This window comes from Mesocricetus auratus, unplaced genomic scaffold, assembly GCF_017639785.1.
Source record: "Mesocricetus auratus isolate SY011 unplaced genomic scaffold, BCM_Maur_2.0 Super-Scaffold_100010, whole genome shotgun sequence".
Lineage (NCBI taxonomy): Eukaryota > Metazoa > Chordata > Mammalia > Rodentia > Cricetidae > Mesocricetus > Mesocricetus auratus.
Genome location: NW_024429194.1, coordinates 33,323,471 through 33,337,304, shown reverse-complemented (window position 1 = coordinate 33,337,304; position 13,834 = coordinate 33,323,471). Strand labels below are relative to the sequence as shown.

Here is a 13,834-nt window from a genome sequence, read left to right as displayed (position 1 = left end):
TTCAGAGCATCAGACGATTTATACTGAGGGTTAAGAGGAGTCACGTGAGTAAAGTGTACAACCACAAGGAAAAGCCACTTGTGGTCGACAAGCCGAATTTTACAAAAACATATTTTTCCATGGAGATATATAAACAAATAACCATAGCCAGTTGTAAAGATTATCTGAAGCAAACTCACTCCTATCCACTACACTTGGGAAGGGCACGAAAAGTTCTGTAGTTTGAAGAAACTGAGGTCACAAGACCCTTGCCTTGGTTTCTTGTTTCCTCACAAGCACTCAGAAATCTCCTCACACAACTCCATCCTAGACCCTATTTTGACAATCCTCTCACCCCCTACCTTCCCCCCAGAAAATGATTTATAAAAATTACACTGAGTCTGGGTGGTGGTGGTGCATGCCTTTAATCCCAGCACTCGGGAGGCAGAGGCAGGTGGATCTCTGTGAGTTCGAGGCCAGACTGGACCGACAGCCTCCAAAACAATACAGAGAAACCCTGTCTCGTAAAACCAAAAAAAAAAAAAAAAAATTACACTGCGTGCTAGAGGTGTGGTACACCCACCCAGCGGGTGTGCTTTCCCAGGTTTAACCCCAGTATTAAATTCTGTTTAAGATTATTTGTATTTTATGTGCATTGGTGTTTTAGCCTGCATGTGGAAGAGCAGCCAGTGCTTTTAACTGCTGGGTCATCTCTCCAGCACCCCCAGTACTAAATTTTTAAAAAGAAGTTTGTGCCGGATTGTGGTGATACATACCTTTAATCCCAGCACTCGGGAGGCCAAGGCAGTCAGATCTCTGAGATTAGTCTGGTCTACACAACTAATTCCAGGACAACCAGGGCTACACAGAGAAATCATATCTTGAAAAACAAACCAAAACCCAAACAAACAAAAAGTTTGTCTTACAAATTCTTTGACTTTCTTTGTGAACAAAGAAAAGTTAAGCCTTTATCTGCTTCTTCTAGGAATGACCCATAATTTTCTTTTGGTTTTCATTTATCTATATCTTGTCAAAAATCTAATCTCCTTGAGTACAAATTCTAATTATAAATCTTTCTGTTTTCCTATTTGGTACATAGCCCAGGCTGACCTTCTTCGGTCTCAGACTCTGGGCTTCTAATTACCCTTCTTGCACTCTTACTCTTTTTGTTGTTGTTATTTCTTGTTTGTTTGGTTGGTTTTTAAACAAGGTCTCGATGTGCAGTCCAGGCTGGTCTGCAACTCATTATTCTAGGCTTGTCTTGAATTTGAGTCAGTCCTCCTTCCCCAGCCTCCCAAGGGGCTGAGACTACAGGTGCAATCCACCACACCCAGGTTTTCTAGTCTTTAACACTGAAAATAGTGTATTGTGTGCATGTGTCTCTGTGTGTTGGCACACCAGTGGAGATAGAGGGCCCAGGGATTGAATTCAGGTCATCGGGCTTCGTGGCAAATCAAGTACCTTTACCCCTGACTCATCTCGCCACTGAGCCATCTCACTGACCCTGGCTTTTCTATTGTTAATTTCGCATTCCTGGTAGGTAGGTGCTAGCCAAGTCTGTTGACATGAGAGAAGAAAATAGAAAATTGGAAAATTTTGGAATAATGTACTTACTGTTGATTTGTTTAAATCAAATATGAGCCCTTGATCACTGGGTCAATTGGGGCTCCTATTAAAAAACAGCAAGGGCTAATTCAAGTAAATTAAACAACAAAATAAAACAAATTTTTAAAAAGTCTATACTAAGCCAACCATTTCCCTCTCCCAAATCACCCTCAAATTAGCAACGTATAGAGTTCACATTGATTCAGTCAGTGTGAAGGCTCAGTAATCAGCATCACTGAAGGAGGTCTGGCAACTTGGTGCCCTCCCTTCTCTGCAGTGACCATTTGCCCTCATCGTGGAAACCGACACTTCCTCCTCCAGGCGCAAGAGGGCGCTGCAAGCCCCATGGTAACCTGCACCACACAGAAATAAATTCTTAGCCACCTTCACCTTCTTGCCTTGCTCCAGATTTGAAGTCCCACTTACTAGTGGCACCTCCATGGCCGACCTCATGGCTTGAACATGCACCCTCAGAGCAGGAAGTGTGTGAGAGCCTCAAGGTTCTGTGGTAGACGCTGCATCTCTTATTAGGGCCAAAACAATGAAACTTCCTTAGACATAGATGGGAATTCTCCAAAAGTAGGTAGGTAGTTCAGAAGATGGGCAGGCAGGAAAACCAGACAAGTGATTGTTGCCTTCTCTCATGCCCTGCTCAAGATGTTGCTTTGATGAGATGTCCCCAAGTCATCCATCCTGAAACACTGAATGGGCTCATACAACTCTTACTGCTTAGGTCAAGTGCGACACCAGAAAGCACTGTGCTAATGACACCTTCTATAAACCATGCATCAGATGAAAACTTTCAAAGAAGCAGGTGCTACCTATATTTAAGGAGTCATACAGAAGCAACCTATTGCAACCCGCAGCCCCGCTCTCAGAGTTTCCCAGTGGACTCTGTTGACAGGCTTCTGTCTTAGCAGGGACTAGGTCACAATCTGTGCCCCCTTATCTCTCTCTCTCTCTCTTTGTTTTTTTTTTTTTTTTTTTTGCTTTTTGTTTTTTTTTTTTTTTGGTTTTTTGTTTGTTTTTTTTTCAAGACAGGGTTTCTCTGTGGCTTTGGAGGCTGTTCTGGAACTCGCTCAGTAGACCAGGCTGGCCTTGAACTCACAGAGATCCACCTGCCTCTGCCTCCCAAGTGCTGGGATTAAAGGCATGCGCCACCAACGCCCGGCCTTGTTTTTTGGTTTTACGAGACAGGATTTCTCTGTATTGTTTTGGAGGCTGTCGGTCCAGCCCGGTCTCGAACTCACAGAGATCCGCCTGCCTCTGCCTCAAGGCATGTGCCACCACCGCCCGGCTCCTTATCTCTCTTTCAGTGCTGGGAATTGAGGCTAAGTAAGGCCTGATGGTTGCTAGGTAAGTACTCTACCCGTGAGCTATGCTCATAACCCCAGATTCTTAGTACATTCTGGTACCATTAAATAGAATACTCCACTAATGCTCAGGAATTGGCCAGTTCTGAACGTTTCCCCCTTTCATGAGGTCTGAATCCAGGAATCATTTCAGGTAGAATAGATCTATTCAGGATCAGCCGTGGAAGAGGAATCTTGACTCTAGGAATTTCCTTTTACCAGGCTCTTCTACCTCACCTCTACGTATCAAACTGTTAGTAAGATTCTTCCAAGTATTATTTAGCCATCCAACTGGTAGTTTTCAACTCTGACTAAAGACTAAAGGCGGGGGGGGGGGGTAGGGGGTGGCGGGGGCGACAAGGAGGACACAATTCTTACCCCAGGGAATTTACATCCTAATGGGGGAGGTGGATGATCATCAAATGTTAATTTGTAGCTCTGAAAAGCGTGGAGAAGGAAATGCCTGGAGACGCTATAAAAAGCAGGTCTGACCTACTCAGGAGAGCTAGGGCAGCCTCTTTTGAAGACTTAGGGCTGGAGGTAGACTATGAAGCAGGGGAGGAGGTAAACCTAGGGGAGACTCGGTGAGTCCTTGGAAGTGATGGTCTAGGTGGCGTACTTAAGGACCAATAAAGCGTGTTTAGAGGACAGCGACAGAGGGACAAGGGGCTCGCACCTAGGTTGCAGATGGCCTCTCAGCCTGTGTTTGAGGGAGTGCGTCAGGACTGGAAAGAAGAATCAGACTTCAGCCTCCCAAGTCCCACCTGGGAATGACGTCGCCTGGGTGCGAAACTAAAATAGACGGCTCCGCCCCCATTTCCCAGCAGCCCCTGCAGCGCCCCCTCCCGCGCCCCACCTCCCCCACCCAGTGTGACCGGCCGAGCCGGCCTTCTCTAGGTCTCTAGTAGCTTCCGCGGTGCTGACGCATGCTTGCGCACACAACCCAGCCTGGCGCGTCGTACGCAGCATCCGCGAGCCGGGCCGCGGGTGCCAGGCAGTTCCCCCGCGGGGGCAGGGGCGGGACTCCCGGCAGAGGAGGTGCGGCCCCGGCTGGGTCAGGTTGGGGGCTGCTGGAGTTAGGGGGTTCGGGTAGGGTTCTCTCGGCCTGCGGCGAGATAACGCTGGGCACCGGCCTGCGGCACTGGATAAGGCTGTGAAGGAGCCTAGTCACCGGCTGCAGGCGCGGGTTCCACCTCGCTGCGCCTCCAGCCCGTCCGGGGCTGCGGCCGCAGGGAGCCACGGTGTCCCGCTTGGCCTGACCCCCTTCTCTCCGCAGCCCAGAGGAGGGCCGCCTGACGGCTGAGTTGCCATGGCATCCTACTACGAGATTCTAGACGTACCACGGAGTGCGTCTGCTGATGACATCAAGAAGGCGTAAGTGCCTCGGCTGTGCTGCAGAAAGCCTCGGACCCTTGTTCCCTGCCCCTGCCCCTCCCCGCCCCCCAGCGCCAGGGCCCCTTCGAGGGTTGCCTGGAGGGAGGAAGGGGACCCTTGGGAGTACAAGGACCAAGTCCAGCGAGGGAAGAAGTGCTGTCCTTCTCCGGGGCCCGCTACACACTCCCGCCCGATTCCCCTCTCCTCCAGCTCTCCTACCTGTGGGCTTGCCCAGGTTGCAGTACTAAAATGCTCCGGGCTCTACGAGGTAGGCCAGTGTCCCCAGGCTCTCTGCGGCTGTAGATTGCTCTGTCCGATGAGCCCCGAGAGAGGCCTCAGGGTGGGGGCGTTCTTCTGGCACCCTTACTCTCCGCTCATACCCCTGGCACAGGGCAGGGAGAGAGAGAGAGCCCTGAAAACATGGCTGCAGTCTTGGATTGGAGCAGTGAAAGGGTGGTGGACTAAGCGCAGCGGGTGGGTGGGAAGAGCCCACAGCAGGTCCCTGACCCCCCAGCTTCTCTCACTTCCTGCAGGTACCGAAAGAAGGCTCTGCAGTGGCACCCAGACAAGAACCCAGATAATAAGGAGTTTGCTGAGAGAAAATTTAAGGAGGTGGCAGAGGCCTATGAAGTACTATCTGACAGTAAGGCATGGGGTCCTGTTTCCCATCATGCCCATCTCACACCCCTTCCCAAAGCCAAGCCTCCGTCACCCGTTTCCTCCATGCTTATCTCAAAGATAGTGTTTAAGTGCCTCCTCCTACATGGCAAGTTCTGACGGTCTCCCAGGGTCTGGGAAGCAGGATGGGTCCTGACCAGGGAAGGGCACAGCTTTCCTGCCAAGCAGGCGTATCACCCCCATTTTACAGGCAGGTGAACCGAGGCCGAGAGAGGTGAAATAACTTGCCCATTTCTTCATCTAGAATATGAATCCAGGTCTGACAGATTTTTTTCTTTTCTGTGATGCTGATTGTATCTGGAGCATTGTACACGATAGGCAATCATTCTATCATTAAGCTGCAATCCCAGCCAGGTCTGTCATTCCTCCATTCAGAAAATATTCTGACCAGACATGGTTATAAGTGATGATAATTCCAGTACTTTGGTAAGGCAGGAGGATCTTGAGTTCAAAGATATATATATATATATATATATATATATATATCCTGTCTCAGTAAGTGGACAGGCAACAGTGGGCTGAGGAGTAGCTTTGTTCATAGAGTGTGCTTTGGTAACATACACAGGCCCTGGATTTGACCCCAAATAAACTAGGCATGATGGTGCACGCCTGTAATCCTAGCAATGGTAGGTAGAAGCAGAAGGATCAAAAGTTCAAGGTCTTTCTTGGCTATCTCCCAAATTCAAGAGCAGTCTGGGCTCCATGAACAGTGTCTTTATATATATGTGAGCTGTGGGTGGTGGCCCACACCTGTAATCTCAGCACTTAGCAGGCTGAGGGGAGATGATAGCCAAGAGTGTGAAGACAGCCTGGTTACAGAGCTCGGTGTGAGGCCCGGGGTTTTGTTCCTGTTAGGCGGGGTCTCTACCACCAAGTCTTCCTTAGCCCCTAGCTTATATTTATCCAGTGTTGGGCACTAAGCTAGGCAGTTTTTGTGAGTTGCTTGTTTGGTTCTCTCTGATGGCCGAGAAGTAGGTGCTGTTAGTGTGTCTGTTTTATAGATGTGGCAGTTGTTATGATCATGCGTCCAGGCACCCTGCCATCCCCCAAGTTGCATTTTCTGAAGCTTGTCCTAGCCTGGGAGGGGAGATAACTACTCTAAAGGGAGGAATGACCAGGTTTCTTCTTCCAGAGCACAAACGAGAGATCTATGACCGCTATGGCCGGGAAGGGCTGACGGGGGCAGGTAGGTGGAGTAGTGGGGTACCGGGATGAAAGTGGGGAAGGAGGGAGGGGCAGGCAAACTCCTGCAGAACATGCTCTTTCTAAGGCTCCTGCAGAACATGCTCTTTCTAAGGCTCCTGGCCATGTCTGGGGGCCCTGGCTCAGGGCCATTCTCTAAGCCCCTCCTCATCCCGGCTCTTCCAGGAACTGCTCCCTCTCAACCAGAGACTGGTGGTATGGGACCTGGCTTCACATTCACCTTCCGCAGCCCTGAGGAAGTCTTCCGGGAGTTCTTCGGGAGTGGGGACCCTTTTTCAGAGCTCTTTGGTATGTACACAGCATAGTTCAGCTCCCTCTTCCTGCCTGCTGTCTATCCTTTCAGAATCTCTCAGGCTATAGTCTGAGAGGGAATTGCAATTTCACAGACAGACGATTTGAGGCTATGTAGGTGGGAGTCCAGCAAAAGCTAGGACAGAACCTCACACACTCCAGGACTCACGTGACACTTTCCAGACTGGCCTTATTAAATGACAACAAGAACACATTGTTAAACTTCCACAACAGCCACTGGGGGAACAAGACTCCCAGCGTCATGTGACAGCAGGAGCAGCATTACACATAACAACAGACACCGTTTTTTTTTTCATGAATAATATATGCCAAGAACCCCGCATCCCCTAACCTCGTGTAAATCCTGAGAGGGGAGTAACTTTAATTCGCATTTGCAGATGAGAAAACACATTAGTTAGCTTAGACTCACATAGTAAATGGCATTCCTGGGTGACCAGGGAGGGGCTCAGTGGTAGACGCCTGTCTAGCACCAGCAAGGCACTGGTTTCAGTCCTCAGCATCACAAAACAAAACACAACAGAAAGTAAACTGGTGATTAGGAGACTCCGTCAACAGCATGGTTACACGTGCCTGTAAAAAAACTCAGCACTTGCCGGGCAGTGGTGGTGCACGCCTTTAATCCCAGCATTCGGGAGGCAGAGGCAGGCGGATCTCTGTGAGTTCAAGGCCGGGCTAGACCGATAGCCTCCAAAGCAATACAGAGAAACCCTGTCTCGTAAAACCAAAAACAAACAAACAAAAAAAAACTCAGCGCTTGAGAGCCAGACGTGGTGGGGCACACATTTAACCCTGAACTCGGGAGGCAGAGGCACTCTGTGAGTTAGAGGCTAGTCTAGTCTGTATAGCAGTTTCCAGGCCAGCCAGGGTTACCCAGTGAGACTCTGTCTCAAAACAAACAATCAACCAACCAAATAAACAAAGAAAAAAACCCAAACAACAACAAAAACAACACCCTTTTCACTTGGGAGGTGGAGGCCCATGTTCAGGGATTCAAAGTCATCCTTATCTATCTATTAAATTTGAGGTTAGTCTGAGCAACTGAGATCCTTTTTCAAAAAAAAAGTTCTAAAAGTTTGTAAATTTGGACAACCCAAACCAGGAAAAATCAGAAGTGTCGTGTTTGTTCATCATCTTGATTTCTAGACTTTAAAGCGTCAGGCACACACATGGTTTTGGAGGCTATTTCCTCACCAGCTTCTAATCTCCTTCTTGCAGATGACTTGGGCCCCTTCTCGGAGCTTCAGAACCGGGGTTCCCGACACTCTGGCCCTTTCTTCACCTTCTCTTCCTCTTTTCCTGGCCAGTCTGGTAAGCACTGTCCCTTTCCATTTTTGCAAATCGTGAGTCCTGGAGGCCCTGGAATTGGCTTTGGTTTTGCTAGGCGGGGCAGATCTTAGTGCGGGCCCCCAAGACTCCTGGCTTTCAGTGTTGGTGGTCGGTAGCCAGGAGCTGCCCTCTCATAGCCTCCCCTCTGCCTCCTTTGTCCCAACAGATTTCTCCTCGTCGTCTTTCTCCTTCAGCCCCGGGGCTGGTGCCTTTCGTTCTGTCTCTACGTCTACTACCTTTGTCCAAGGACACCGCATCACCACGCGCAGGTGAGCACTCCTTCTGGGCCCCTACAGGCGGGCGGTCTGGGGATGAGGTGTCCCAGCAAGTGCTGTGTGAGCATGGAGTCTGCCCTGACCACAGCAACTGTCAGAGACCGGACCAGTCTCTGTTCATTGACTGAAGTGTGCTGTCTTCCACAGGATCATGGAGAATGGGCAGGAGCGGGTAGAAGTGGAAGAGGACGGGCAGCTGAAGTCAGTCTCAATCAATGGTGAGTGAGTGGGGCAGCTGAAGTCAGTCTCAATCAGTGGTGAGTGAGTGGGCTTCTGGCAGGAAGCCTTAGACCCGTGTGTCTCCTACCTCCCTTGGCGGAAGGCCAGTGGGAGAAGAGTCTCAGATGGCTGTCTAATTAGCGTCATCATTAGTGGGATGCCTTACATTTGTGAGGCTTCTCCGTGTGAGTGACACTGGGCATTGAACCCAGAGCCTTAGGCATGTTGGGCAAACTCTACCACTGAGTGAGAGCCTCAGTGTTTAAAGGACGTGCACATATACAAGGCCACTGTGGGGTACAGGGGTGCTTTCTTTCTCTGTCTCTGTCCCTCTTTTTCTGTCCTCTGCATGCGTGCACGTGCGAGTGTGTGTGTGTGTGTGAGAGAGAGAGAGAGAGAGAGAGGGAGAGAGAGAGGTACTGCATGTACCATGACTGTACCTGTGGACGCCAAAGGTCAGTGTCTGTTGTCTTCTATTGTGTTTTTGTTGTTGTTGTCTTGGTTTTGGTTTTTTTGAGACACGGTTTCCCTTGCTATCCTGGAACTTGCTCTGTAGATCAGGCTGACCTCGAACTCACAGAGAGCCATCTGTCTCTTCCTCCTGAGTGCTGGGATTAAAGGCTTGCTACAACACCACTGTCTGGCCTCTATTGTGTTTTTTAAAATTACAATTATATATACTTATTTTAAGATAAACATATATTTATTTTAAGATTTCTTTTTGATTATGTGTAGCTGTGTGTGCATATGTGTCTGTGTCTGTGCAGTTGCTCACAGGTCCAAGGCATCTCCAAGTCCCCTTGGAGATGGAGTCTCAGGAAATCTCGAGCCTCCTGATACGGATGCTGGAGGTTGAGCTTTGGTCCTGTGGGGGAGCAGTGCCTGCTCTTAACTGCAGTCCCATTTTCTATTCACTCTTTTGAGAATTTCACACCTGCATACAATGTGTTTTGAGAATTTCACACCTGCATACAATATATTTTGAGAATTTCACACCTGCATACAATGTATTTTGAGAATTTCACACCTGCATACAATATATTTTGAGAATTTCACACCTGCATACAATGTATTTTGAGAATTTCACACCTGCATACAATGTATTTTGAGAATTTCACACCTGCATACAATGTATTTTGAGAATTTCACACCTGCATACAATATATTTTGAGAATTTCACACCTGCATACAATATATTTTGAGAATTTCACACCTGCATACAATGAATTTCGATGATGCTCATGCCCCACCCACCGTTACCCTCCAGCTCCTCCCAGTCCTACCTGCCGTGTCCTCCTCCCCACTCATGTTCTCTTTTCCCTCCCTTCGTTTTGAGGCAGAGTCTCTCCCTGAACTTGGAGCTCACTGATTTTGCTTAACTGGCTGGCCAGCAAGCCTCAGGGACCCTTGTACCCCCGCTCTTCCAGCCCTGGAATTACAGGTGTGCACTGCCACACCCCCCTTTTTCCTCGGATGCTGGGGTCCTCATGCTCGCATCGCAGGCACTTTACACACTGAGCTGTCTCCTCAGTCCTGCATTCGTAGCATAAGACAGGAGTAAAGCAGTGCAGATCATATTTATCCAGCTTTAATTGGAGGAGCCTGAGCCGAAGCATGTAGCTTCTAGCTCAAAACTACCGTCTACCATATAAAAGGGATAAATTAAGCCAGGAATCAAAATTAGGTGTGTGTGTGTGTGTGTGTGTGTGTGTGTGTGTGTGTGTGTGTGTGTGTTGGACACAGACACTGGAGCCTTGCACATATACATGCTAGGCCACAGTGCTAGTCCAGGATCAAACTCAGGACTCAGGATTAAGGTGGAGCTCTTCCCCAAGGACTTGCTGTGGCTAGCTACTTACCTGCCAGCACTGAGCACTATGACAAGTACTTTACATGGGTTTACCACATTTAGTCATTGGAACAGTTTGCTTGTGTAGACAATCTCTCATTCCCGTGTCATAGACGAGGGAGGTGCAGGGAGGCCTTATACTGTGCTTGAGATGACATAGCTACAACCTGGGATGCCTAATGCATATGCGTCAGTTCCAGAGAGAGGCCGTGAACGGGCAGGGTCATTGCTGTGTTAGGTGGTCTGTCATGATGTTTTAGCTTGGGTTTGGAACATGATGGTGGCTGTGACTCTCGCAGGTGTCCCAGATGACCTGGCACTAGGCTTGGAGCTGAGCCGTCGTGAGCAGCAACCTTCAGTCACCTCCAGGTTGGGGAGCACACAGGTCCAGCCGACCCCTGTCTCCCGTGCCCCTGACAGCGACCTTTCTGAGGATGAGGACCTGCAGCTTGCCATGGCCTACAGCCTGTCAGAGATGGAAGCAGCTGGGCAGAAGCCAGCAGGTGGGCGGGGGGCACAGCAGCGATGGCAGGGGCGGTCCAAGGCCCAGCACCAAGACCTTGATATGGGAGGCACTCGTCAGGGGGTGAGGGGCGAGCCGACCAAGTCCAGCCCATCTTCAGAGGAGAAGGCTTCTCGCTGCCTCATTCTCTGAAAGCCAGGCCGAGCTTGACCCGATTAAGGTCCTGACTCAGAGTCCAGCTCACTGTGGGAAGTACAGAATGGACTGTGGCCTGAGTTGCAGGATCCCAAATTCTGTCCCTCCACAAGTTTCCCTTCCAGGCCCATCATCCTATAGCATGAGCTGGGGATTTATTGTGCTCTGTCCAGGGCTGATAAGTCCCTAGGTAAAGCCCAGGAGTAGGGGCGTCGGGGCCACGGAAGGGCCTGTGGAGCCCAGAGGCACCAGTTGGATCAGGCATTGCTGAGGGACATTAGTGGGACTTTTGTGCCTGTCTTCTTCTGCCGTCTATGTTGCTGATGTTGTCAAGGAAGGAGGACTTGACCTGCCATGCTCTGAGCTCAAGTTGGCAGCTCCCCTGGGGAGCATCGCAGGCTGAGTGGAGCCTCTGATGTCCTTGCCCAGCTGCGGGCCTCCTGGTTTCTGTGGAGAAATGAGTTCTCACCTGTTGTCATCGTCTCTGTCTCCCCTCTGGTGCTGCTCTCCTCCTGCTCTGCTCTCTGCAACTCTCTGTGACTGCATCACTTGCCTTTGCTGCTGCTTGGCTAGGACTCCCTCCTCCTTCTCTTTGAAGCCTCAGTGTGCCCAGGAAGATGCTGGGGCCAGTGGGGCCATGAGATCTTCTGGGGAGGCTAGCTAGGTGGGGCTGAAGCCTCTCGGCCCTCCCGAGTCTCAACCAGAACCAACTCCTCTTCCCTCCTCCTTGCTGCCTCAGCCTGCCCTGACCATAGGACGAGGCAGAGGTGAGGCTGGCTATCCTTGGAGAGGTGGGCCAGGGCCAGGGGGACCCAGTGGGAGGCTGGGGGGCACTGTATCTGTACTGCTTGTCCCTCAGGCATCAGAGCTCAGGGGCTGGCACAGGGCTTGGCCTCGGCTGTGCATGCTTGCTCCACCCTCCATCTGCTTGCAGCTGACCCTTTCTCCTGTCACCCACCCCTGCTCTCTCCCCAGATGTGTTCTGAGCTGGATATCCTGGATCCAGAGTTGCTGCAGTTCCAACGGGACAGCGCCCTCCCCAATGTGCTAGGAGGGAATACTACATCCCTCTCCCTCACTTAAGCTGAGTGTAGGGCTGGGGCCTGGGTGGTGGGTGGGGACTGAGTGGGAGGCACCCATAGTCTTAGCCTCTGAACTCTCTCTCCTGGATGCTTAGCGCTCTCGCAGATTACAAATCCCAGAGTGCAATGCACCCTGGCCTCATTTCTGATAGCTCTTATCCCAGGGGAAGTGGTGCTCGGTTATAAAGCTGGGCTTCTGGGATATGTAGTTCCAAACCTGACCAGTGTGTCACTCTCTGAATGGGGATATCTTGCCTTTCATTTGTCCGTGGCAGGGGTGGTGAGAATTGTGGATGAAGGAGAAAAGACCAGAACCTTAGTTCCTCTAATACTTCTTGCTAGACCCAGGTTGGAGTGAGCACATCCAAGTCCTGTAGTATCTGAGAGGTCATTTCCCTTGGGCAGCCTGGGGTCCCAAGTCTTAAGCTAGTGGGCAGTGGATGGAGTGGGTATGGCATTGTCCTGGAAGACTGATGGCTGTGGGCTGGCAGAACGTTGGAGAGAAGGCTGCCTTGGCTGGAGTGTGTATGGCGAAGATTGGCATGCAGAGGGAGTGTTGGACATATTGCTTGAATGGCTTTCTTTGGCCTCTGACCTTGCTGCCCATTCTCTCTATCATCATTCATCCTCCATGAGCCACCTGTCCGCTGGGGAGTCCAAGGCCAGTGGGGGGTGGTTGGTGGGGCAGGCTGTGGACAGCTTCTGTAACGTTGAGTCTCTGAGACCCACCAAAGCCAGATGAACTGAGCTCAGACTCAGGGAAAATGGAAGCCAATAAAGTTGAGTTTTGAGAACTTAGTGCCCTGTGTGCCTCCTTTCCAAGATGGCCTAAGAGGGACCTTCTGGGACAACGAGATGACACTTGGGCCTTACACCTTCCCTAATCCAAATAGCTGGAGGCACAAGCCTCAAACAGGTTGTCCTCCCCAAGGGTGTTGTGGGATATCAAGAAATGCTTCCTTACTTCCAGGGCCCCCAACTAGCTTTACCCTGAAGTTTCCTCTTGTAAGAGGACCTAGTTCCCAGTTCTCTGCAGTACAGCTAGGCCCAAACTAAGTTAAGACTTTATTGGAAACATAGGAACTCACAAAAAACAAATGGAGACACCGTGTGTGTGTGTGTGTGTGTGTGTGTGTGTGTGTGTGTGTGTGTGTGTGTGTTTTCAAGACAGAGTTTCTCTGTGTAGCTCCAAAAAAACACAGGGATCCATCTGCCTTTGCCTCCTGAGTGCCGGGATTAAAGGTGTGAACCACCACCACTGAGGACACCTGATGATTTTAAGCAGTACCCAAGTGCTCTAGACTAAACCTCTCCAGGGGGTGAGAGCCAGGAGCATGTGGACACCATCCTACCCAGCGCCCAGGCCCAGGGAAGAAGGAACCAGGAGCCCCTCCCCACTTACTGTCTCCAGGCACAGGCCCAGCACCTTGGCTGTTCTACAAGAGGATGTGGCCCTGGCTCCCTCACCCCAGAAATCACCATCGGCTTCACCTTTGGTGTGTGTGTGGGGGAGGTCAAAGGGGCCTGACCAATTTCTCCAAGCTAAAGCAGCAGCCTATCCTGAAGGTGGAATTCCAAGCCCCATCCTGAGCATCTGCTGGGACTTGCAGAATGAGGCCTTGCCTACTTGGAGCCTTTGCCTTGCAGGACATCACAGCTGAGCCTCAGCAGGGGACAGACGGTGGGATGGGGCTTCTCACCCCCAGCACTCAGAATTCACTGTGTTTTCATTGGAACTCTAGCAGGAGGGAGTGGCCCCAGCCCTCGGCTCAGCTCAGCTCAGCTCAGCTCAGCTCAGCTCATCTTTCTGTGTCTGAGCTCACTGTCTGAGGTCACTTATGACATACAGATGAGCATTCCTGGGGGAGGGGCATAAGTCACCCTAAGGGTAATGGGCTAAGAGGAGGATAGATGAAAGGGAA

At 50.6% G+C, this 13,834-nt stretch overlaps 1 protein-coding gene across 4 annotated transcripts; it reads left to right on the top strand.

Annotated features, from left to right (window-relative positions):
• Positions 1 to 3,790: 3,790 nt before the first annotated feature.
• On the top strand, positions 3,791 to 12,706 carry Dnajb2 (DnaJ heat shock protein family (Hsp40) member B2). Of its 4 annotated transcripts, XM_040753270.1 has the most exons (11): positions 3,794 to 3,974; positions 4,213 to 4,310; positions 4,844 to 4,953; positions 6,121 to 6,174; positions 6,357 to 6,479; positions 7,719 to 7,811; positions 7,996 to 8,098; positions 8,252 to 8,322; positions 10,472 to 10,675; positions 11,570 to 11,597; positions 11,806 to 12,706. In XM_040753270.1, the coding sequence occupies exons 2-11, from the start codon at positions 4,246 to 4,248 to the stop codon at positions 11,879 to 11,881; spliced, it is 927 nt and encodes a 308-aa protein (XP_040609204.1). In that variant the 5' UTR covers positions 3,794 to 3,974; positions 4,213 to 4,245; the 3' UTR covers positions 11,882 to 12,706. The 4 variants fall into 4 exon arrangements, with proteins under 4 accessions (XP_040609205.1, XP_040609204.1, XP_040609203.1 ...); XM_040753272.1 differs by lacking the exon at positions 11,570 to 11,597 and having other exon boundaries at positions 3,796 to 3,974; XM_040753269.1 differs by having other exon boundaries at positions 10,472 to 12,706.
• The last annotated feature ends 1,128 nt before the right edge of the window (positions 12,707 to 13,834 follow it).

What these genes read in the sequence shown, in the direction of transcription:
- Dnajb2 (XM_040753269.1), top strand. Translation starts at nt 4,246, where the DNA reads ATGGCATCCTACTACGAGATTCTAGACGTACCACGGAGTGCGTCTGCT. An exon ending in GCTGATGACATCAAGAAGGC is followed by an intron (nt 4,311 to 4,843) that starts GTAAGTGCCTCG and finishes CACTTCCTGCAG; the next exon opens with GTACCGAAAGAAGGCTCTGC. An exon ending in GAAGTCAGTCTCAATCAATG is followed by an intron (nt 8,323 to 10,471) that starts GTGAGTGAGTGG and finishes TGACTCTCGCAG; the next exon opens with GTGTCCCAGATGACCTGGCA.